The 26,350-nt window shown below is 39.2% G+C and overlaps 2 protein-coding genes across 3 annotated transcripts in view; one reads left to right on the top strand and one right to left on the bottom strand.

Moving 5' to 3' along the window:
- The window catches only part of LOC122823745 (homeodomain-interacting protein kinase 2-like), a 70,564-nt gene that overhangs the window by 27,312 nt on the left and 16,902 nt on the right, over nucleotides 1-26,350 (bottom strand). The window lies entirely within an intron of this gene.
- On the top strand, nucleotides 7,949-26,262 carry sstr2a (somatostatin receptor 2a). Of its 2 annotated transcripts, none has more exons than XM_044103694.1 (4): nucleotides 7,949-8,070; nucleotides 12,965-13,676; nucleotides 14,638-14,963; nucleotides 16,562-26,262. In XM_044103694.1, exons 2-4 carry the CDS (start codon nucleotides 13,289-13,291, stop codon nucleotides 16,991-16,993), a joined length of 1,146 nt encoding a protein of 381 aa, XP_043959629.1. In that variant the 5' UTR covers nucleotides 7,949-8,070; nucleotides 12,965-13,288; the 3' UTR covers nucleotides 16,994-26,262. The 2 variants fall into 2 exon arrangements, with proteins under 2 accessions (XP_043959629.1, XP_043959628.1); XM_044103693.1 differs by lacking the exon at nucleotides 7,949-8,070 and adding an exon at nucleotides 9,386-9,883.

Genomic DNA, 26,350 nt, shown 5'->3' with positions numbered 1-26,350 from the left:
TAGAAATGACGGGAAAATGTGTCGTTTTGAAGCCATAACCTCTACAAAAACTTGGTTGACCCTCATCCAGGTATACTTATAATTAGCAAGGAACAATTTAAGCTTGAAGAGAAATTCTTGACCTTTTGATATGTTTTTTGTTGGCTATTTGATGCATTCCCAGGAATCAGACTGTGTTTAATAAATCTGTTTGCTAGATTGTTCCATCATCCACCCACGTAGGTGATTTTTATTGCCTCCTGTCCATGTTTAAGGGCCAGCCCACCATGGAGTTGACCATCAACCTCTTTTGTCTGACTCTTTACTTTGGTGCCAGCTCCACCTCGGGGAAGCTTTTGGCAAACCTCGGTTTGCTGTACTTCCCGTTTCTACAACTCCTCAACCTCCTAGCCCCCACCTCTAGCCAGCCTCTTGAATAATTTACCGCAAGACTGTAACAAACCAAGCTACCTCCGAGTGAGCTTCCTCCTTCGGGTCCTACACTTCTTTTCTCGCAGAGTGGATCAGCCGTGGCAGAATATTTTGGAGAAAAGTCAGCCTCTGTTTTTCCTCTACTATCAACTACATGGGGGAATCAAACTTCAGTATCAGAACAGCACAGCTCTGCTGCAGCTTTGTAAGAAAAGTTTCCAAAACTCACCTGTTTGATGATGTAAAATTACTGACAAAGAAGGACAAAAATCAATCAGGTCAAATGCAGCGATGGAAATAAAACCGCAACAAGTAGAGGTAGAAGATAGAAAAAGCTACGTTACGTTTCTGTATGTTTTTGTATGAAAATTTTTAAATTTCAACCATCTTGTTATAAATCTGTGGGATGAGTAAATTGTCTCTATTCCCAGATAATATGAAAAGAGTTTTGTACATCATGAAATTTTTTTTAAAATTATAGTATTGAAACGTCAGTTGAACATCACCGGCAGAATTAAAGATTAACCTGTTAGTATTCACACCTTTATGACTACCCAAACCAACGCTAGTTAACCAAACTCTTAACTGTACAAGCAGTAGACTTAGTAAAAACCACAGATTTTGACTCCACCAAAGGCAAGTGGAGGAAAACAAAATTCGCTGGAACTCGGAAATCACTATAGACTAAAATCTCTTTCTGGCAGGAAGCAGCTGAATTCTCGTGTTTACCCACATTCTCTAACAAGACAAAGAAAGAAAACCCTGTGCTGTCCGGTTTCAAGATTAAAACTGATCATGAATTAACCAGTTTACTGAATTTTAAACAGGCAGATGAACTTCACTCACTTCCGGAAATATTTTGATGTGCTGTCACAGGCTTTCGAGCAAACCGTTTTCATCGCAATACTTCAGAAATATTGCACCTTTTGAAGGCAAAAGGTGCAATTTTGCCTTCAAAAGGTGCAAAATTTTCCTAAACGCTGAAAAAGGTCATTTCTGAGTTCAAACCGATACAAAAACTGACAATATGCAAATACTAAATCTTGCATATTTAATATGCAAGATTTAGCCAGATGCAATAAAAAATAAAAATTAAAGAGAAGCTAGCTGACTAACAAAGAGGACACATTCCACATACAGAGATGCAAAGTGACCTCAGTCACAAAATGAGTATAAAGACATGCAAAAATGTCAAATGAGAGAAGAAAATCTGCCCCAAAAACGACAGTCACAACAATGACTGTCCGTCCGTCTGCTCTGTTCAAGTAAGACTCCATGCAAAACACGAAAACACTGAGAACGTTTATGCAAGGGCCAAAAAAACTGTCCACGAAACACACCTAGCATGAATCATTGAGAGCTTCCCTGCTGTTTCACAATGTCCGTTTTTGGGGGGTTTAAAATGTTGCCGTCGCGAAGGAAACCCAGCAGAAGAACCTTCAAAACCGCCCTCTAATGTGTTTGACTTTGAGGGTCCAGTGCGCTTCTGCTTGTCCAAGTCGGACGATCCGGTTGACAAGCAGCACCTTGGCACTCGCCCTCGGCGATGGCTGAATCACACGAGGAGCGCGATATTATGTGCCACAGCGGCGCGCTGTCACCAAGAGTCAAGGCTGTTAAAAGCAGATAAATCATGTCAGAAGGAATGCCTACTTCTCTCTCCCCTCGCTGCAGAGTTCTGCCTGCCAACGTGGTGGCAATGTTCCGCCTTTTGGGTTCTCTGTGATTCAATCAGTCACTCCGAACATGTATTTGTGTGCTTTGCGTGCCGGGAGTCATGAAACGTACGTGGAGCTGGCCCAGGAGAAGGCGCAATGATAGTTTGTGAACTGGACGATGGGCAAAAGCAGCTGTGGTGCAGAAAGACAGAGCTGAAAATGGGTTTTTTCTACTTATTTAGTAGCCTTTTCCAGTAGCACCTTGTCCAAATAAAAACAATGTGGTTAGAAAAACAGGAAAAGCTGAAGCTCAGTGTCTGTCCTAGAAATGTTTAAAGCAGTAGTTCTTAAACTTTTAACTCAACAACCACCGAATCTTGTAGCGGCTAAATTAAAGTTTTTCAAACATACGAGTTCATAAACATTAAAGGTTTTGAAACGCCGGTCCGGAAACCGTTTAGTAAAATATCAAAGAAAGTAGCTGCTTTACCTTTAACCATGAAATTCCACAAATTGCAACTACGAAAATACATTTGCTTAATGGGAACAGTGCAATTTTGAAAAAAAAATCATGTTTTTTGGTATAAAGTTTTTGCGATAGGATGAGGTGGTTTTTCCACATCACACTCAAAAACCGGATATTACTACTGGTGAAAACTACGAAGAAGATGACTGGAAATAGTTGGTGAATGAAGGTTTGTTTTTAGTTTTCCCAAACGATGTGTGTCTGGCTCCACCAGAACGCTCACAGCATCGCACAGTTCATAAAACACTGTGTCATGAGAACATGTTGAATCCACAGCTCTTCTGGAATATTGCCAACTACAATTTCCCAAATCGCCGCATACGTAGCCGCTCCTAAGTATAAGTGGCTTGTCACTCCAGTGCCTGTAGAGGACGCCGATGTCTTCCCTCATAGATGATTAGCACCAACGCCTTGGCTGAATTATGAACGTATCTCATGTAACAGTTTACATCCATAATTTGAATGACTTATTGCGTGAACAACCTTAATACCGCGATTTTAATTTTGTTTCTCATTTAATGTAAACAATGCAGTTGCAAAATTGTGCTTTTTTTCCCCACATTAGCAGAATATAGACAAACATTTGCGTGCATTTGTAATGGAAACGCAACTAATTAGAGTCACCAGAGTTTTTATTCTAGCTGTGAGGAGTTCTGAAGGGTTAGTTTGGGTTTCTGGAAGTGGAGTTCGGTGAAGGTTTTATTGGTAACGGCTCCCTTATCTGCTGCAGAAAGATGACAAAATACCATTAGCTTAATAAATGTAAAAAAAAAAAACATCAGACAGGTGCAAAGCTAACAGGTAGCTCGACGTAGGCCTTCCGTTTTTGTTCACTTCAGAGGCTTCAAAGAAATCAAACCAAAGATGTTCATATCGCTTGGATACAAAAGATATTAACAGTCTATCATTTCATAGCTGGCTATTGTTAAATATCACAGCTAGCTGAACCTGTACTCTGTTGCGTCCTTCCCCTTATGCCGGTTCTCTGTCTCACTTGGAGATGAACTGCGACTTGTTTCCCATTATTGGTGTTAAAGAGTGGCTAAAAAGATTTGGTTCTATACTAGAAATTAAACGTGTGCAAAAAAATTCAAATCGACAAGATAAAAAGTCAAAATAATAACACTGGCAGCTATACTATCACTTTAATAATCTGTATGTTGCTCTTTTTTTTTAGCAGTAGTAGGAATAATTGTGACCTTGCCTTGGTGACCCATCATACTTTTACTCAAGATTCATCATACTGCTGGGGTTTAAAACCGACACATACCTAATACCAGCCCAGAAAATACTGATACATCCATCCAGACCGGTTTTAAAACACAACAGCACCAGGACTTTATCAGTTTTTCCATTGAAGAAAGTTAAACTAGTTGCAGTGCATGATTGTTAAAAAATAAAATAAAAATCAATCAGTAAAAAAGTGACTGAATTGTGTATCCCATTTTGAATTTAACTCCCTGAAGGGTTAATACCAACGTTTCCTCGAAGGCAACCCAAGTACCACCGGCAGTATCTGCAGCTATCACAGTTCAAGGAGTTTGTGTTCAAAGGGGAAAAAAGAGAAATCTCCAGGTTTGAGTGCTTCCTCAATCAAGGCTCTGTGGAAGGAATAAGACGTTTGACCTTTCATATTGTTTGTGGCGATGTGGAGGAGACACAACTGCATAGTGAGGAGTCGGAGGGGAGAGCGTCTGAGCTCGAGCGTTTGATCTTTTCGCCTTATCGCAAGCGGACTTCAAACCAGGCATCATGTTGACTCGCCTGTGTGTAAGAGTTTAAGGCCAAACTGTTGACTTAACCGAAGTCCAGAGGTCGTGTGGCTGTGTTTGTGTACATACAGAACAAGAAGAACTTAAAAAAAAAAAAAAAGATGAAATCATTGCTTTTATTCCAGTGATTCCCTTTGAACCGCCTCTAATTGCAAAGCGCTACATCGGCCGAGGTAATGAGCAGCAAAATCGTTTTGTTTTTTTAAAGTTGTTCTTCTGTGTCGATCACAGGCACAGAATGATAATTTGCTTCCAAGGTGCAAAAGTATCAGCTTCAAATAATTGTTTTATTTTTGCATCAATAAATACATTTTGAACAAGATCAGGGTTGTGATCAAACTGCTTTTAACATTTTAATTGGTGAATTAAGCTTCCCGTCTGCAACCGGGAAGATCTTCAGGACTTCTGAGGGAAATGCTTTTATATTCTTATTATCGTAGCATGAATTCATGACAGGACGTCACGCTATCGACCATCAGACTTTGATTGGGTTGGATTGTCAACCACTGGAAGAAAAGGGAACAAAATTACGTCATCTATGAAGGATGTTTGGTATGGGAAGCCATTTGCAAAAAAAAATAAAAAATACGAGAGGAAAATGTGGGTGTTCATTTTTCTAAGTCATATTTTTGCTACATTTATAAAGACTTCCAAACCAAATATTTAGTTAGGAAGATAAACATTAATTTGGCAAAATAAATATTTAATATGGAGCTAAATATTTATTTTGAAAATTAAATATGTAGGTCAAACTTAAATATTTAAGTCTGATTTAAATTAAATACTTAATTTGCTAACTACATATTTAATTTTCAAACTACATATTTTTCAAATAAAGTACTTAGCAAAACATAATATTTAGATTGCTATTTAAAGTATTTAACTTGTCAACTAAATAATATTTAGGCCTCACCTAAATATTTAGCCTGGAATATAAATATTTAGTTTGGAACTAAATATTTAGTTATCAAAATAAATACTTAATTTATGGCTAAATATTTAGTTTTCAAAACTAAATATTTAACTTCCTAACTAAATATTTAACTTCCTAACTAAATATTTAGCTCAAACTTATATGACTGGGGATTAAAAATTAAACTTGCTGCTTAAATATTTAATCTAAAACTGATCTAGTTTGGTAAGTCAGACAGCCAGCACGTTCGATTTGTTTTTAGCATCTGGTTGTTTTAACACTAGCAGCCATTTCCTTTCCCTCAGGAACTCATAATGTAGCACACACTTTACTTCATATCAATATTTTAAGTTTCTTTTAGAAATACGTCACAAGAATGAGGCTTGCAGCTGACCTGGGGGTCAGAAATGCGTTGTTAATGCTCTCTGTAGATCTTCCTGCAGCAAACATCTTTGATTTCACTTTAACTTTCAGCTTCGACAAACAAAGTACTAATTCTCGGGTTGTGTTGTCTTTTGAAAGCTTTTGGGCCATTTTTTTATATTTTTTTTTTTCTTCTCATGGCTGAACCACCAACTTCTACAAAATGGATTCTTCTGGGTTTTTTCAGAGACTGAAGTGAAGGTGAGATGTTGACCTTAGCAGTCTACACTATACCACTTCGCCTCAGTTACGCTCTGGCAGTGAGAAGTAATTCATTCAGAGCACTGCATGAGATTTATCCAGATGCACATTTACACTTGGTCTGCCGAAGAATCTGCTGGAGCGATGCGCTGCTGCATCCCGAGCCAGCCTTACACGGCCTGTCTCTGAGATCACAAACCCTGAGGCCACGTCTCGTTTCCTCTCCCAATTTAATATAAACTCTGAGACAGGTCGGAGCCGACTTCCCCCCCTGTAATGTCTGCAAACAATTCTGCATATTAGAAAAGTTAATACGAATGTGGAAATTAATTGACTCGGGAGGAAGAGGTTTGGAAAGTGGAGATAAACTTCTGAATTAAAATACAAATTAACTAATGACTGTTATTTACATTAATGTGATATTTAGAACCCTCGTGTCATTGTAACCACACACTGCCACTGACTATAAAGTACTGCCTGATTGTGAAATGTAAGAAAAAGGATGCTTGGTTTTCAAAACTGTTTACAAATGAAAATCCCAAAACATGTGACTTTCATGTTTCTGGAAGTAAAGCTGCACGTCTCTTCAGCTTTGGACTTCCAGAGATGGAAACTTTTTATGTAAGGCCATGTCATTCTAAGTCTGACTGTGTATTTAAAGGTGAGCCATTATGCTTCCTTGATCAGGTTATGATAGCCTATGGGCTATACAAAGCATGTTCATTGCATTTTTTGCAAATACATAGATAAAAACTGAGATTCTAGTCTCCTCGGTTCTGCCTATCTTGAGCTCCTTTCAGAATGGGCTCTTTTAGGGCCTCTTGTCACTTTAAATCCAAATAAGCTGCTGGCCACGACCCCCAACTCAGAGCTTACACTCACACATGAAAATGGCTGCAAAACAGAAGCGCAAATATACAACTGCACAAGTTTGAAAAGGAGAAGTCGAACCCGGTGCACGACCAACAAGAATGCAGCCAAAACGGTTTCTGGATGGCAAGTCAACAACAAACCCTTGTCTTTTTCCAGCAGCCATTGTACAGCGCATACAGCGGTAAAACCAGATGACCAAACATGCTGGGTTGCGAGGTGACGGGCTGGACTTTGCTGTGGTTGCTAGGTGAGGGGCAGTGCCTGCTGATTTGTGGTTTTTTGAAACTGCTCATTACGTATTACAGGACTAATGAAATGAATCACTTCAAGGCTATATTACTTAAACATACATCACTGTGGGAAGCTAGTGGAGGGTGACCTGAGTTGTTCTAGGTACTGTAGATATTCTGTAGCACAAGGATAAGAGGGGAAGACAATCTTAACATGAGGAAACCTTGACCTAATTCAGGTGACCGACAATGGCCAAAGAGAGTGAGTGACACTTGTATTTTTACACACCATTCTTTAGTCAACGAACACTGTAGAGAAAGGGGTGAAACAAAGAAGAAAGAGACCTGTATTACTAATCTTTTTCAAAGTAATCATATGCCTCTCATAACAGATCCCTGACTAAGTTGTCAATGAGAATTTTCTGAACCATCTGGCACTTGAGACCAGATGGTTGATATACCAGTCAACCGCTCTCTGCTCGTTCATGACGGCGATCCTCGCCCTGACGGAAGACAGAAGACCTTCAGTATCCCGTTCTGTTAACTTCTTGCATCCCTTCTCCTCTCTCTGAGTATCGTCGATACTCCCTATCATTTTGGACACAAATAGGGCTATAAATCTTTGATAAGACAACAGCTGCTGGTAATAATAGCTGCACTTTTGTGTTGCTAAGTTGAGATGAGTGCAGGACATTTTCCCATGAAGTTCTCCTCTGAGAGAGGTCACAGTGAGATATACCAGTCAACCGCTCTCTGCTAGAAAAGGCCTCCTTCGTATAAAGACAGGAGAGAAGAGGCTTTTTTCTAAAGCCCTCCATCCGAGCGCCAGTGCTGTTGGCCGACAGCGGTCCGCACCACCGTGTTCACCACGTGCAAGCCCTGAATGGCACGTTAGGATAATTTCAGGGGAAGCAGGATGCCACCGAGCCACAAGACACGGTCAGATTGCATCGGATCGATGCTGCATCTTGCGGTCGACTTTTCATTTTTGCCTCGGCAAGAATCAGCTAAGTGAAATATCTCAAGAATCTAAAGGAGAAGCATTTGGGCCCCTAGAGTCCAGGTACAGTATGCACAAAATTTACTTTTTCAGGCATATCTCAACAAATTAGAATATTGCTACAAAGTTCCAATAATTCAAGACAAGAAATGATGTTTTTATGTATATTCTGAGGGTTTGCTTCTGTTCAGTTTGACCATTACGGCTTCCAGCTGATGAAAACCCAAAGTGTCCTTGCTCAGGAAATGAAAATAGTACAGAAGATTCAAAAAGAGGTTTTACGATAGAAATCCAGGCCTATTGTAAAGTATGTCACTGTATTGTGCAGTATGTATTCTCAATATTTAATCAGAATTTCATTAGAAAGAATTAATTCATAGGCACCGAGGTGATCATCCGGTTTGGAGGTGAGCAGTTCCAGAAGCCATGTTGGCTTTAACAACATTTCATCTGCATTGTTGGTTTGAATGTCTCAGATCTTTAGCTTGACGTTACCCGTATGTTCTCTGTAAAGTTTAGCTCTCGCTGCTCAGCCAGTCAGTCAGTCAGCAGGTACTGGTACCTTTGGAAGAGTCGTCCAGTTTCCAGTTCTGTAAGCACTTTGAATCACACAATATGTCATATCGCAATTTTGGTTGGATTCAATATTTGTCCAGTTTATAAATCAATTGTCAATAACGTATCTGCATCTTAGTGACCAAAATGAAGATTAGAACAGTGATTGTGGAGTTATGGTTTAATCAATATCACCGCATTACTCTACAACTTTGTTGTCATTTTAAGTTTTCCTAATATGATACAGTTACAGTAAAATAACTCACTGACACATCTACTAATCAAAATATTGAACAATACATATAAGAAAGGTGTGCACATTGTGATTTATATTCTAGTACATTTTTTTTCCTCCACCTAACTTTCCAATTTATAATAATATGCACTCTGCATCAGTCTTCACCATGAAAGTGTAAGCAATATAATATTTCTGTGCCAAAAAAAAAATTATTTCTATTGGTACATATAAATTCCAGTTGATCATGTGTGTGTGTGTGTGTGTGTGTGTGGCTTATTTGTATATTTTCATCAGCTGTAACCATAATCAAAAATGTTTCACTTACTGGGAAGAACTTTTTTTTTTATTGAAAAAAAAAATGTTTTTGGTAAAAAAACAACAACAAAAAAACTTTTTTTGATTTATTGAAACTCTGCTATCTCTGTCTTTTAAATAATAAATAAATCTGTGTTTAGGATATTGATGCAGAGAACCACTTTAAACGTGCAGAGCCAGTAGCTTCAAAGAAGCCGTAGGCGGCGGGGGGAAGCCAATTCATGACTCAAATCAGCAAAATACCGCACACACCAACGCAAAAACGGTGACGCGTTCGGTGTTCCTAATAATCTGTCTCCGATCATCATCAACCGCCCTCCTGTCCTCTCTTCTCCTCCTATCTCTCTGCGTCCCGCCGCTTCTCCTCACTATTCGCGGAGGTTTCGGTGCCAGGACACCGAGCGCACGGTTCCCTTCTTTTTTTCTCCTCTCCTCCCCACACAAGCGGCGTTGCTTCACAATTTCAGCCTCCAAGATCGGGACTTCTTTTTTCTTTTTTTCTTTTTTGGGGAGATCAATGTATAAATAAAACAAAAGTAAATAAATAAAACTAAAATGACTTGAGAGACGTAGCGTGAACGGCGGCTCTGGGAGAAGCTGCTGAACGCGCCGTGCGTAACAGAGCGGGGAAGCAGGTGGATGGAGAGGCTGGCAGGATGCGGCTTTCCGGCGGGTCGGAGCCCCGTTTGGGAGCGGCGGGACTCGGCGAGCTCTACCGCGGGACAAACCGGACGCGATACAGTGACGATGAAGCTTTCTGGTTTAAACGTAAGTCAAAAACAAAAACAAACAAAAAAACTATTTGGACGCTGCGCTGTTGATCCATTTAGGCTTGATAGTCAACTCATTAAACAATAATCGTGATCACTCATTTAGTGTTTGGCACTCACGTGAATACTGGAATTTCAATGCTAAACATTTACATGTGAAGTTTTGCTTCTTCTTCGTCGTCTTTTTTTTTTGTAAGAAAACAATGGCAACAAGTGTAACCTCAAAAAAAAAGCAAGAAAAGAAAAACTAACAGATGCAGGATTTTTTTTAACTCCAAATACAATTTTTATGCTATTTAAAGAACTACTTTGAAATTAAAGATTATATTGCTACTATCTTGATAGCTGAAAGTGAAGGATGACCAAACGTCCCGTTGAGCTGGACGTTTTTGCTTCCTGCAGGTTGACTGTGAGGCTGTAACAAGCTGAGCTGTGCATGCTGCTTCCTCCTCATCCTCATCGTTTCACACACAGAGTGCAGAGCAAGCTCATTATTAGACCTTCCATTTGCAGCCAGAACAAAATAATAACTTGTCCTTTGTAATGAGAGAAAACAAATTACCCCAAATTGACTTTAACCCCTAGGAAAGTAATCATCAGAGCTTTCCAGAAATTCTAGAGCTGTCCTGCCTCTGACTCACTCCTTCATCCTCCCATCCGTCATACCGAGCTCTGCAGTATCTGTAGGGAAACTAATGCAATTCCTTTCTTGAAACTTAACCACAGCGGCTTTCAAAAAGAGTAAGACATAATAATAAAATAATACATTTGAATTCAGAAACTAGCCGTCCCCCCTTTCCCCCCCTCAACCTCTTTTCTTGGTGTTTTCACTGAATCATTTCTGGGCCCCTGCTGCTTTTCCCCGCAGCATTCACAGACGTCACAGTCAATTGGCAGGGAGATTTTCAGAGGAAAAAAAAATTCATCTTAGCTTAACCTTTATTTTTCTGTTTTCAATTGAGAAAATAGCGTGAACCTTTGCATTCTAATGCTGCTGGTGCAGTTTAGATGCTGCTCTGAATCTTTGCTTTGAGCAGTTAAATATGATATTATTAAACCTGATTGTGAAGCAGTGGTTTGGTTGCGGCCCAGCGAGGTTTCAGTGAGTGTGTTTTTATAACTGCTCAAAATTCTTTGAACGAGACGACGGACTGAGTGACAGTGGCTGTTCTGTGACAGGTTTCTCTGGCTGTATGGAAAACAGAGAAACGCAAACCCCCTCCCCCACCTGTTGCTGCACACTGATCAGTTCAAACCTGTCTGAGTGGAACCATACATAAAACACTTCATATAGATTAACTAAACAACGACTTATGTTTTAAAGCCTTTATATGACTCATGGTTGTCCATTTTTCAATATTAAACTATGCTTTGGAGCTAGGGCTGCCCCGATTGCAGTTTTCTGGTCGATCATTGATTTCTAAACACCTTGACCGGCTGACAGAGATTTTGGCTGATACTGATGTTTTCGCCTGAAATGTCGCAAGAAAGTTGCTGACCCGGTAACAGTGGGGTGACTATTGTTGACCGTGAACGTCCAGACGTGACCTGGTCAAACCTCTCTCACCGCAGAGCAAAAGAGGACAGTGTTTGATTTTTAAAGGACTGACAAGGTAGATAAGATCAGCTTCACATGAAAGTATGGGCCAATCACAGAGCTCACAAAATTAAGGAAATTAAGGTGCACCCCTAACTCTTATTAAGATGCTATTTTAAAACTATTCTTTTCTACCCATCAGCGGCTTCTCTGTAACGCAGTTGACTGCAGGCTAGTTGCTAAGCTAATATTAGCTTGTTACATTCACAGGGTTACACTGTAAAAGCAAAAGGGCAAAAAGGAATAACATTTTTCGCAATAAGCACCATTTATGATGTTTACTGTTATTCTTGATAATGTTAGGATTATCATGATTGTAATAATAAATTTGATTATTTCAGTAGCAGTAGGAACAATTGTCGTGTTTCTGTTTATAATCAAAGCAATGACGTCACATTGCCATCTGACGACCGAATGTGTTTCGCAAAGTGGGAATTGGAATAAAAATGACTGAATTTCTGCTTTCCTGACTACATTTATCTGTCTTAATATGTCCAAAGTGGAAAACAAAAGGGCAGTTTTCTGGCACACACTAGTTACAGACTTTTAACGGATGAATTACAGCCTTTAAAGAAACTTTTTTATTTTGTTAAATCCTCATAGTTTGTTTTTAATCTTTACTCGGATCATTTCAAACACAAAAACCATTACTCCAAAAATCAACTCTCAGTGCTGAGCTCATGGAGTCTGTCCCCGTCGAGACAGTCGCTGTCACCGCAGGGGGACGGGGGACCAGTGGGTGATCCTGCTACAGTGTCAGAGATGTTTGTCCCAGAGATCAATTAAATAAACATTCGACTCTGGCAGCGCGGTGCCCTCATCGTTCTCTTTTGCTCAGGCGAATGTATGAATGTATGCATCCGCGCAGGAGGCAGAACACACACACACACACGCACACGATCGAATACACATTCACACCAACGAGGAGGAATACTCGATATGAGGTCTGTGCTAGAAAGTGAGAGGAAAATAGAAAGCCCAATGGGACTGAGCAAAAAATGTGGACGTGCCACTAAAAAGAAAAAAACAAAAAACAATCCTGTGTGCTTATTCAGGATGTTGTTCAGTCTGTGTCCTTGTGGCTGTTTTGTTACAAACCCCGAAGTGCTTACCAGCCCCCCTCATGTTTTCACTCCCCCACTGTGTGTCTCAAACGCAGAAGAAAATGGCCAAAAGTTATTTTTACTGCACGTCTTATGAAAAGCGGAATGGCCCGTCGCCTTGTTGATGCGACCGTCTGCCAAAAGCTTGCTGGGAGTCGCAAGAAAGCTGCGATTACAGATGATGGAAGAAAACAAACTGAACGTATAGAGGCACAATATCGAGAAAGGACACATTAAATGTTACCGAGGGTGAACGTACGCAGCCGGTTTCGTAAAGTCACGCTGTAACTGTTGCCATGGTTATTGCAGAAGTGTCATTATTACTGGTCAAAGGATGTATACTCTTAATGGTTTTTTTATTGCTTTTCTCTCTCCATAGATTGGCTTTGCTCTGTTTTACTTCCTCTGTACCGCTGGAATGTGATCATTGTGGCTCCTTGAACATAAAAGTCCCCGGTCATCCCAGTCCCCGGATCCCCAAACCCTTAGGCTACAACATTTCCATTTGCCTCTACCCTTGGCTGCTGTTTCTTTCCCCCAGTTTAAAACCTTAATGAATTCTTTTAACCTTATTATTATTCAGTGAAATTAGTGCTTTGAGGCAGTGAAGTAAAACCCATTACCATTCTCCTTTTATGACTCCCTTCTTTCATACCAACTTCATCATAAACCCATAAGACCGTCGGATTCAAATCTTTGAGTCATGGCCTTGGATGTGTGGCCCTACATCCCACCATCCCCCAACATCACCATCCCCGAGCCCCTCCTGTACGACGCCTTCAACCAAGACAATGACTCGGACCTGAGCGGCAACTTCTCTGACACCAGAGAGCTCCATCAGGACAAGACCAGCTCGGTGGTCCTCACCTTCATCCACTTTATGGTGTGCGCCGTGGGATTATGCGGCAACACCTTGGTGATCTACGTGATCCTGCGCTATGCCAAGATGAAGACGGTGACCAACATCTACATCCTGAACTTGGCGGTGGCGGACGTCCTGTGCATGATGAGCCTGCCGTTCATCGCCCTGCAGCTGGCGCTGGTCCACTGGCCCTTTGGAGAGGCCCTGTGCCGGGTGATCATGACCGTAGGTGGGTGGAAAGCAGAAGTCTGATGAGTCATTGTGGACAACACCAGCAGCTTTTAATGGATGAAAGAGGACTTTTAGGTTTCCCAACTGAGAAATTATCCTCGAGTCGTTATCTGGCATAGTCGCTATAAAACAAACTAAGTGTCAATCCTTTTAGCCAGAGCTAACAATTATGTCTCTGTACTGCAGAATCTGTTGGTGAGTGTTGTCCTATGAGTTATGAAAAGGTTCTATTGTTTTAGCAATGCAGGTGTTGACATTTTAATCATAGGCCCTCGTCTATAGCAGCTTTTCATACCAACTCTTGTGGAAAATGTTAAATGCAAGTTTCCAATATCTTGAATTCATTATTTAAAAGGGGCAGTATTATATAAATTGATTTTTTTGAGCTTTTCATTATGTTATGTTATTCTCTCATCAAAAATATGGCCGCAGTGTTACCTTGATTCTTTCATGAATATTTGAGAAATCCTTTCATTTCTCCTGTTTAATGTAGAATTAAATTTTTAGAACAGGATTAAATGCTGTTCAGACTCCTACAAATCTTTGAAAGAGGACTTTAAAAGTGTACCCTAATTTACCAGCAACCAGAATCTACCAAACAGATGCTAACTTTAGTGTCATTCCCCACCAAGAATAAGCTAATTGCTCTATTCTTACAGTCCTTTCAAAGCATTAGTGTCCTGTCTTTACAAGTTCAGTTTACTATCAAATACCTCTATTTTCAAGGTCAAGGAAAAACTATTTCATAACAATGGAAAACTAGAGGATAAATAGCTAAGATAAAAGATAATGATCTAAAAATGAGCTATAAAATGGTTTTAGGATAGTTGTAATAACTATCATGTATTGACAATATAGGATAGTCCTATGGTTGAGAGAGATATCATTTTTAATTTTACAGATCTTTTTTATTACCTCTTTTGGGACATCTAACTTTCTTCTTCTCGTTCCTCCACCAGATTCTCTCAATCAGTTCACCAGCATCTTCTGTCTCATGGTGATGAGCATTGATCGCTACCTGGCCGTGGTTCACCCCATTCGCTCCACCAAATGGCGGAAGCCCCGTATTGCCAAACTAATCAACGTCACAGTGTGGGGCGTCTCACTGATAGTCAACCTACCAACTATGATCTTCAGCGGCCTGAACCAATTGCCGGTGTGCGGGATAGTGTGGCCCGAGCCCCAGGATCTCTACTACAAGATTTTCATTTTCTACACCTTCTCCATTGGATTTTTCATGCCACTAGCAGTGATATGTCTGTGCTACCTGCTCATAATAATCAAGGTGAGGCACTGACAGTGTAAGTGCAAGATTTAATTTGTTTGTGTTCTTTGCAAAACAAGCTGGATAAAAACGGCGCAAAAAGTTCTCAAAGACTCAACATTTCCTTTTGAAACCAGTTCAAATGGAATTAGCTTGGTAAATTAGCAAAGTTGTCAATTGTTTTATGCTTACTTCTACTTAAACTGGACAAAGACTATCCCAAAAGATTTCTAGAATGGAAAACAGAACTAGAACTTAGTGATGTTTTAACAATCCAGCTCATGTAGTTTTTCAAGACTATATTTAGCTACTAGCTAAATACTGAGCTACTAACTAAATTTTCAGTTGTCTTATTTTTTTTTTCTGGACAGACAACTGTGCAAAAATATTTCAATAATGAAATAACATAACATAAAGGGAGTGAAATCCAAATCATAATGATCACTGGTTATTAAACAACTAGCTGTTATCAGTGACCTTCTGAGAATCAATCAACTGGAAATAGTCCAGAGCCCTTAATGATTGGGAACCAGATCTTATTTGACTGAACAGTCGATGTTTACTTGTGCTTAAACACAACTAGAATATTTGCTAATCTTTTTTATTTGTATTTTCTAAATAGGGAAAATCAAAACCAATCAATTTCACAACTTCATTGGATACTAGCTAGCTAACATATTAGACGTTTACAGTTCATTTCTGATTAAACAGGATCGGAAACAATTTAAAAAGGGAAATCTTTGTGTTCATATTGCTCATTTGTTCTTTATGTTTTATAAAAAGTACATTTTGTAATTGTAGGTTGTAAAAAAAAAAAAGAAGCTGTGTCCAATGTCTTAGAAAAAAAAAAACAACAACTATCTTTTCTAGTGGAGTTTTCTTTTCAGCATATGAAAATTGTATTCCCACAAAAGGATTTTTTCGAACTACTTTAGTTGAGCCAGACAATAAGACTGAGGGACTGTATTGGACTGGTTGTACGAGGAGGATTTAAACTGTTTGGGTTTTTTGGACTGTGAGTGCCCCTAAGATAACTTTTATCCATAAGTTGGCGCCATAAAAGTAAATCTAACTAAGATGAATGAATGTCTAGAAATCCTAACCTTTGTATTTCAGAATTAGGCACTGTATTAGAAAGTGCATTAATGTGCTGTCTTTGTAGCAGTTATAATTTGCTTTAGGTCTTAAATGAATAATCTGATTCCTTTTTATACAGAAGTTTCTCAAAGCATTCAAACCCATTGAATAATTGTTTGATATTGTTTGATACACACCTGATCATAAAGTATTTTAGTGGGATTTAGACCAATGCAAATGCAACTCATAATTTCGAAGTAGGAGAAATATGTTTTATAAAAACCCAAATAAACATTACATCCCACTAAAATACATTGAACTTTTTTTTGGAAGATGCCGTATTTGTTGCCATTTTACACAATGTCCTAATTTTACCAGCTACAATAACTCTTTAAAGAAGAATGCTGAATTAATATGAGCTACAGCAACATGTAATTTCTCCTTGGGATTGATAAAGTATTTTTGAATTGAATTAATGTTTCCGTCGGTGGATTCGCTTTGTGTTTTGGATGCCTTAAACCACTTTCCGGTCTCTTCACCAGGTGAAATCGTCCGGAATACGAGTGTGTTCCTCCAAGCGAAAGCGTTCCGAGCGCAAGGTGACGCGGATGGTGTCCATTGTGGTGGTGGTGTTCGTCCTCTGCTGGCTGCCTTTCTACATTTTCAACGTCACCTCCGTCACCAGCTCCATAACGCCCACGTCGGCGGTGAAGACTTCGTTCGACTTTGTGGTGGCGCTGGGCTACGCCAACAGCTGCGCCAACCCCATCCTGTACGCCTTCCTGTCCGACAACTTCAAGAAGAGCTTTCAGAATGTTCTGTGCCTGAAGAAGGTGGCGGGCCTGGACGAGATAGAGCGCAGCGACAGCCGGGCGGACCGGAGCCGGATGGTTAACGAAGCCATGCTCATCAACCCCAACCTGGAGACCCATAACTCCGCCCTGCTCAACGGCGAGCTGCAGACGAGCATCTGATTGGCGAGGGAGCGGGAACGACATCCAAAGAGGCGAAGAAAGCAATGGGGCTGCTGCCAGTTCAGATTGCAAGGCCATGACAGTGATGTAACGGCAGCTCATGGACACGAGCAAAGTCTAAGAGAAAAATAAACAGTTTCTTGAGGGGTTCATAGAGTTCACAGAAAGTGCATTGGCTCCATTTATAGACTCCTGACGATGGGGTAAATGAGGCAAGCTGTTTACCTTCAAATCAACCGAAAGCATGAGAGATTTATTTTGGTTGAAATAAGAGTGCTTGTGGTGCCTGTCAGTTTCACTTTTCAAAAATCCAAGCAAGCGGTAAGATCAGATAGACCGCAACGGACATGGAGTGAAGAAAACCAGGAGCAACATTGCCCTGTATCGGCTGGAGAGTAGTCCGAATTAAATCGACAGCCTCTATTGAATCACCTTCGCAAAGACCGAAACAACATATTATATTTTCTGTAGCCTTTTAGTTGCAAGAGACTGAAACCGCCGCCACAGACAACAAGTGTAACTGTATATTTTATTCACGTCAGCTTATTAGTTTGGTTTCTTAGAACTGAAAGGGGTAACAAAGAGGCATCCTTTTATCTACAGATGGATTCTGTTCTCGTTTGTCTGGCTTTTATCTTCACGGAAGGAGTAGCGGCGACTCGTAAGCACCAATTCAACATCTCTGATCAATGATCAAGGATGGAAAATCATTTCCGCAGACAACCTAACCTTGCTTCTCCAAAACAACTTGACTTTGTACATAAACAGATTTCGAGGAAACTTTGCCACAAAGGGAAACTATTGCTTCATGTGTCAAGAATTAAATGTATTTTAATGGCAAGGCAAACTTCTGCATATTCTTGCCAATGGAAGTCGGTGATATGTACAGTACAGGTCTACTTGATCCTGACTTTTACAGGAGTCGTCACTTGCACCGCTGCAAAGGGCCCTATATCTATTTGTACAGTGTTGTGTTTTGACAAGCTCGCTGCTTTGTGGTAAAACGTGACCCTCTGATTCCCATTTGGTTTGCTCAGCCTATGTATGAGAGTGTGTCCAAATTTCCCAGAAGGCTGAAAAATGCGTCACGCGTTGGAGCAAAGGGGAGAGAAACAATGAAACACACGGAGAATAGGACAAAGGGAGAAATACGTGCATGATGAAGATAAAGTTTAAAAAGGCTGTGGTGGGATGTATGAATCAAAGGGAATAGCAGAAAGTAAGGTCCTTGAATATGTGGGTGAGTGAGTAAGGTTGGTAAAAAACAGAGCTGCTAGCTCTTCAATAAGTGTGAAGAACAAGCATTATGTAACACACACACATATATATATAAATAATCAAAATTGATAAATTTTGATGATTTACGACTTACAGCTAAAGAAAACCCCAAATTTTGCTGCTCAAAAAATAAATATTAGAAATATTATATAAAACCATAAGTACTTTAGGGAAAGGGCCTCCCCTGAATAAATTAATCAGTATGACATGAGATGGAAGTAATCAGCCTATGGCTCCTTTTAGGTCTTAAGAAAGGTAATGCCGCTTTAAGGGTGTTTTCACACCTGATGGAGGGTAGACTCTATTTGCAGTAGTGCTTCTAGAGCCATCTGATTTGTGTGCTTCAGGATTGATTTGACATGAGAAATACGAGTAGTAATCCATATCTTAGGTACATCCTTGTGTGTCGGCTCTTAAAGCGCTGAATCCATCCACAAATGTCTTTAAGTCCCCTAAAGGCAGCACGTACATCTGTCTGTCTGTCTTCTACAGATTTCCTCTTCACTTGAAACACCATTGACATGGTTGTTTAAAATACTCTGCCAGGTTATTTACCTTTTGAGGCTTACACTCCCTGTAGAGGGACAGAAACATGACTGTTTCTGTCGGATGATGACTGTCAGCTTCATATCAGTCAAGTCAGCAGTCTCTCACACGTTACTTTGCTAAAGATTATTTTCTTGTTGGTCTCATATCGAGTTTTCATCAGCTGTAAGCCATAATCAACAAACTTAACAGAATCAAACTTGACTTGAGTTTTTTTTTTTTTTTAGCTCTGAGTTTAATGTAAGGTATTTGATTTTCTTAAATTGGCATGAACATGTTACTATTCGGAATCATTCAATTGCACCTGTACAGTCTGCGTGCTGCAAGTCTGGTGATTAGCATTGCCTCCATACCCCGCGTCCTTTATTGCACCTCATTAGTCTTGGTATTCTGTTTTTCATTTGTCAGAAAACCCAGAAAATATTTGCATACATTACCCTTGGGGTAAACGTGACCCTCAACAAGAGAAAAAGTGCGAATGAGAGAATTTCTACACAGTTGGAATGAGTCATCCAAGACGGCCAGAGGTGAGCAGAACCGAACTGTGATCCTGAAAGGTTCAAGGTGACAATGAGAAGGACTGATCCTACAAAAATCATGTCACACTCAAACATGATTATGCAATCCTGAGCTTGGTTGGAGGCCTAATCGGAAATGAACAGAAAGAAATCTGAATAAAGTCAATATAATGGAAAACAATATGTCCACATAAAAAATGATATGCCACTTAATCCGAAGAAAAGCAGACGCAAAAGTCTCCGTTGTTTCCACAGGGTGTCAGTTAGATCTTCACTTTTCGCCAACAAATTTAATATCAGTGTCTTGTTCTAAAAATCAAGTCATAAATGGTTTCTATTGTAGCAGTTTGTCACGGTATCAACTATCAGAGACTCCTTTAAAACAGAAGGTAGTTCTCTCTACATCAGCTGATTTTAGTCCTGGTGGTTCCGGTTGATTCTACAGTACACATTCTCATTAGAACCATGAGATTAGCTATAATTACACAAGTGCCCCCAAGCCAAGGTTTGTTTTGTACATACTTGTTGTTAGGATTGAATAATCCGCCAGTCTTAGCTGGAATTGGGTCATTGGTTCCAGAGGGAACCAATGGTTGTGTAGAGTTACAGTTTATTCCTAAAATTATTTATGCTGCTTTTTATATATTAATTCTACCAAGTTTGTTTCTGACAAGAAATGACACTGGCCTCTCTAAAAAGATGAAATAATTATTACTTCTGAACAAATATAAAACATTTTAATTGCATTAGTGCAGTCAAACTTTTTCTCGTAGCTGTTTTTTTTTTTTTTTTTTTTATGTTTTCAGTGGTATTTTTTTCCTGGTATATTTATTTAGTGTTGAGCACCAAGTCCTTGAGGCTGGAAGGCCTCCTTGAAATCACCCTGATCTTTAGCTCTGTCCACAGATTCTCTGTCAGTCAGATGTTGGTACTCTGGCCACTACAAAAAGCTAACATTGCCTAATCCACACCCACATCTGATGCCACTGCCAAACAGTATAGAAAGCTAATATTTTGTTGTATAATTACAACTAGTTTATTGCTGGCATATCAATTATTTCTTCAATTTAACATACTAGCAGTGAACTTGATTCATTTGCTCCTTTTGTCTATCTGGGGTTGGGCGATAATCTCCCTTAACAGAGAAAGAAAAGAAACAAAGAATAACTGAGGTCATGTGTCAGGTTGACTTGACAATAACGCTCCTTGAGCAACACAAAAAATTACGGTTCTATAAAAATCGTCTGACCACCAGCTAATAATGTTAACAGCTAGCCAAACGGACCACTTGTTTTAGCAGATTGTAGCTACTTCAAACAACTGGAATTGAAAATATAAACCTGCTACCAAATCTGGAATAAAAGTGACTTTACTGTTGGAGGACTGACGAATCGCAGCTAATGAGGCAGCGTTATGAAACTTTTGTGCTACTATGCTAGCTGTAGTTCCACTAGGCCTGTCGCGATAAACGAGAAATCGATTAATCGTACGATAAATTAAAACTATCTACGTCATTTTAATTATCGCCGTTATCGTCTCTTCCAGCCTTTTTCTCTTTCTGTTGATGACGCTAAATGAAAAAAGGCTCAACTCCGCTGCTCTCCACTGATCCTCCCTTCCTCATTTCCTTAGTGTCATTACACACCCAGCGCACACTACATGATCTTAGTGCTGTCAGTCGATTGTCGGCCCATTTTCAAAATCTGAGATCACACATTAGCCGACAGAAATCCTAGGTATAACGGTTCCATCGGGTTCGATGTGCCGTGTGATGTCCAACAGTGGGCACAACATAATGGCTACAAGTCCAGCTAACTAATTTTAAAACCAGGCATTAATCAATGCTTTACTACAATCTATCTGCAACGCATGTGGCTCTAGTGTCAGCGTAACGTCCTGACTGAATGAAAATCATTAGGACCGATTTATGTCACGTTAACGAAGAACAGCTGAAAAGTTACCGGGTTCATCAACGTAGCGATTTCGCTCCAACTCCTCCCCTCGTCATTTCTATATTCTTTGTACAAAATGTTTTATAACCATTAATGTTGTTTCCACATATCATCTCCAATGTCCGTTGGACTTCGGGTTGCACCGTGTCAGCTGTTTGGGATTCCCCTCGGTAATTTCCCCTCAGAAAGTGCGGAGCAGAATCCGGCTTTCTGATTGGCTACCTGTCACATTCAACAGGCTGCGGTAACGATCCCAGTGGGGAAAACCCCTGATTTAGATCGGAGCGGCCACAACGATCTAGCGTAACACACCACACACTACAGGATGATAACAAGAGACAATCTTAGAAAGATAAAAGTTCTAAGATTGTCATGAGGGGAAAATGTAGGTGTGAACTAACGTGTAGTGTGAACTATTGCATCAGGTAGTCGATGTGCCCATCTTCTCTATTTAAATCTAATGATTACTGAAGGGCAATATGGTAAACAGACTTTATAATCTGCACTCTTTTGGTTGAATGCAGTATTAATTTACACTTTGGCTTTATGTTATTTCGTTTTTATTCAAGTACATTTTTGTTAATGGAGACTGAGAATCAATTTTATTTTTATTTTTGGTTGTTTTGTTTATTTTGTTTATCAGTTCCAGTGTTGGGTGTTCTTTTTAAAATAAAGTGTATCTATCTTTGGCAGGAAATCACATGCATTATTACGTCATTTCCATTAAATCAGTGTAAAAAGGTCTTCAAACAATACTATCGTCTATCGCAATAGTTTTTTGAGACAATTAATCGTTCAGCAAAATTTGCTATCGTGACAGGCCTAAGTTCCACAAAACTCACTTAGCTGAGAAAACAGCGACAAACTTAACTGCATAATTGTGGAAGTCTAGATTATTAATCTGTTCTATAGATTTGTATTCCATAAATGTAGACATTTTCAGTGTCTAGACTTGTTTTTAAAATGGGAAACACGTTTAACTAGCTATTAGCCTTCCTTCTCTCTGGGGATTTAACAACGTTTTTACAAACTCACTGCCATATGAGTCCTCTAGTTTAATTTAAATTGCTTTTTGATTACAAAGGGTGAAGGATTTCTATCACATACCAACATTCAGCTGGCCTACGTGTAAGCCGAGAAAACAAAATTCAGTTTGTCATTTTGACATTTGCCTTAGTTTTATTTCCTTTGCATCTCACTCTGCAGAGCATGATAAATTAGAGGCAATTATTAGAATGTTTGAGACATCTTAGGGTTTGTGTATTAGACTTAACATATATGCTAAAGAATGCTAATGCATTTGTGAGTGTTAGCAGTGAGCTCAGAACAAAAATTAGACAATTTCTTAGTCTGGTTAGGTTTACATCTAAGCTAAAATTTTCCACCGTACCAGTATCTACTATGCCTCATATTTATTCCCCTTGTCATTTTGAAGTCGAGATGTTTCATCCATAAATCTTGACTCACAGCTGCTTAAATTTGACACATTCTTTTAATTTGAGTTAACTAAGGATAACTACGGGTTGACAACCTCACAGAAAAAGACGTGTAAAAACGTACACAGGTTTTTCTGGTATTCTGTGGACACCATACATTATACAGAACTGGGCTGAGATCACATAAAAATGAGCAGAACCTTTATCCAGATTTGTTTTTAAGTCACTTTTTACCGCGAGCGATCCTCTTAATTGTTAATTTGGACTACATCCATAGCAGTTGTTAGAACTTTCCCTAAAATAGTCAAGTTTTAACTGAGCCACAATCATAGCTGGCAAATTATGTCTGCTAAGCAGGGGAAGATTCGTGAAAAGATAAAAAATAATTGAAATTCTTTGTTGTTTATCGCTTCATTCATGTTGACAGAATGAGTCCACAAACTCATTGTGGACTCACACATGCAGAGCAATTTTTAAAAACATGTTTTTTCCCCAATCGTTAGGCTGGAGATGCTTCCCAAAAGCACCTCAATGATGGTGTCACAGCTGGGTGGCTGGGAGATTTGTCAGACATCTCAGTTACCAGCAGCAACAAAGTTGTTAACCATATGCTACGCAAATAAATCCTCTCAGAAACCATCAACCTGCATAATCAGAACAGATAAGAAGCACAGATACGTTTATTTCTGCATTTATATTCATTAATTCTCTCAATTTAATTTATTTATTTTTTTTACATTACACCAACAAACCTAATAAGATGAATGGGGATTTCTGTGATAAACCAACAGAAAGTAGCACATAGATGTAAAATGGAAGGAAAATGATTTTCTTTTTTGTTTGTTTTCACATATAAAAATCTGAAAAGTGTGGTGTGCATTTTTATTCTTGTAGAGGTACTGAGCAGAACCAACTTTTCTGGATTTGCAGCTCCAATCTCAAAGTTTCCCAATCATTATTTGAGAAGCAGCTCTAGGTCAGTCAAATCAAATGTAAAGCAATTTTTCAGCCTGCCACAGATTTTGACTTAAATTCAGCTTTGGACTTTGACTTGACTATTCTAATAGACTAATATGAATGACCTAAACCAGTCCAAACTATCTCTGAATGTATGTTTGTACCTTTGTATCTGTCTCAAGTCTTTTACCATCAATCTTTCTATCAACTAAAAAAAAATCTCACCACATCATGATGCTGGCATGTCACTCCAGAAGTTACATTTTGACCTCATCTGACCAGAATACACATTTTCTTAATGTTCCATACAAGGCTTGGGGCAAACTGTAACCCCAAATTTTATTCAACTCTCTTCAGGTTTTATTTTGTCTCGTGTGGTGCACTAATGCCTAATGATGCAAATTTTACACAAACAATAATATTCCCCTCCTGCCATCTAATTATTTGGTTATTATTATGCCTAATTTCAACAAATTAGGCATAATAATTACCAAATAATTCTATTTATTTCAATTAGCAATGGTATATTCAACCAATCCCTGCTAAATGCAGCATCTGGTTGTCAGCAAAAATGTAGTAACGTATTTTTTATATAAATGTATATAATCTGTCGGATGTTCAGAGTTTTGAACATCCCACAGTTTATAAATTTACCCTGGCTTTTCTTCGGAGGTAACGGAGTGAAGGGGGCTGAATAGAAATTCATGTCACAATTCAGGTTTTAAGTCATAAAATTTTTTCTTGTGAAGGTTTTGTGTTATAAAAACCCACAATCAGCAATTAAACATGTTTCTTTATTAAGGATTTTTATTTTATTTAATTTTTATGCACTGATGAACTCTGGGTTTCTACCAGTTTCTCTTACAGTCAGTATTTTAGCTTCCTCACTGTTACAGTGCAGAGTTCTCCATCATGTACTTGGCTTCTTCTTTCATTTGCAAGTACAACGAATAAGGTGATCTTCAACACTATTCACTGTGTGAAATATTAATCATACAGGTGAAAAAAACAGAATGTGATTCATACATCTCCACCCGCCATGTAGATGATGTATAAAAACGGAGCCTTTAGCTGTTTAACAGATGTTGATAAAAGAGAGTTTGTGCCAAAGCCAGCGCAAATGTAGCGCTAATATCACCAATGGCTGCAATGGGAAAGTCTTCACTAGCTGCTTTCTTTATCATGTTGTGAAACCAAAACTTTTTTTTCCCGCCCTCAACATTATGTTCTGTAGGAACACTATTAGGATCAGGTAGGTTAGGATTCACCACAAGTTTTGAGTGAGATGGATACACAATCACCAAATGTAAAAAGAAAAAAAAAAAAAAAAAAAAGATTTGTCCAGATTTATGTCCTGCAGATATATATTGTACAGATGAGCGGAGGTTTCCCCCAGGTGAACATAAGTTAATTTGTGAAGGGCTATTGCGTGCACTCCAGAGGATGCACCGTTCAGCATAAACTGTGTATTTGTCCCATCATCTGCTTGACCTTGCATGGAGGAAAGCTGGTTATCCCTACCGTCTGTTTCAACTCGCCAACTGAAAGCGGAGTTACACACATTACTTTTCGACAGGGATTTTCTCTCAGAAAGTGTGGAGTTCTGTAAAAGTTCAGGACATTTGAAGTCTTAAAATCTTTCCTGTAATAGAGCAGGATTTCTTGGCTCTATTACAGCCAAGAAATCCTGTAATAAAGATGTAGAATCTTTATGTAAGCCCAGATTAGTTGATTGAAGAGGCTAAAGCTAACAGCTAGTCCAGTGATTTTTACCACAGGAAATGGCGGTTGGATGCTGTGCGCCACCAATAACCCGCCTGTCTGAAACAAGTACTGAAAGCGGACCATTCCAAGTGTTTCAGGTCAAAGCAAACAGCTTTTAATTACATTATTATATTAACAGTAATACTTTTTTCTTTGCTTTATTTTTGTATCCGACTGGACTGAATGATTTGCATGTTTTTAAGTGTTTCACACTGGAAGGTCTTTGGAGGTGAACATCCTCCAATCTCCTTTTCCCATGAAAATAAACTTTGTCAGTTGCTGCTGACAAAGTTGCAGTGGAAGGAAAACACAACAACTTTCCATTGCAAACATCACAATTCACAAAAAAAGTAGCGTTCACAGGAACGATATTTGTTGTTTTTGAGATGGGAGGGTAGATTTATATTCTTTTAGCTTCAGCCTCTGGAACCACAGAATTTGGATTTGTACTCAATGAAGACTCAAGTTTTTTTTTGTTTTTTTTTTGTTTTTTTTTACTGCAGGAAAGATGTTAATGGCTTTTGCCTTTTAAACCCAACTCCACCTCAAACATCCTGACCTGCCATTGCCTCGCATTTTAGAACTGGTACAATCTCGTAGCTTTTAAAACAACAACCTTCAGCGTCAGGCAAGTGGCTCCAAAGTGTTTGTTTCCAGTGGTGTACAGCTGTGGATATGTACTTTTTAATTGTGCTGTTACTTTTTTCTATGTGCCTTGACACTTCATACTGTCTAAAACTCATGTGATGACGGCATTGCAAAGCGTTTCTTTTCCTCAAAAAAAAAAAAAAAATCGAACCGACCAAAGGTCTTTGTACTCTACAGACAGGTTGGCAATGTAACCGTAACAGAGAACTGTTGGATATCTCTTTTTGTTAATATTATATACCCAGCTTACATTGCTTA

This window comes from Gambusia affinis, linkage group LG20, assembly GCF_019740435.1.
Source record: "Gambusia affinis linkage group LG20, SWU_Gaff_1.0, whole genome shotgun sequence".
NCBI classification, from domain to species: domain Eukaryota; kingdom Metazoa; phylum Chordata; class Actinopteri; order Cyprinodontiformes; family Poeciliidae; genus Gambusia; species Gambusia affinis.
Note: the sequence above shows the minus strand (reverse complement) of the source record. Positions and strands in the feature narration are given on the sequence as shown.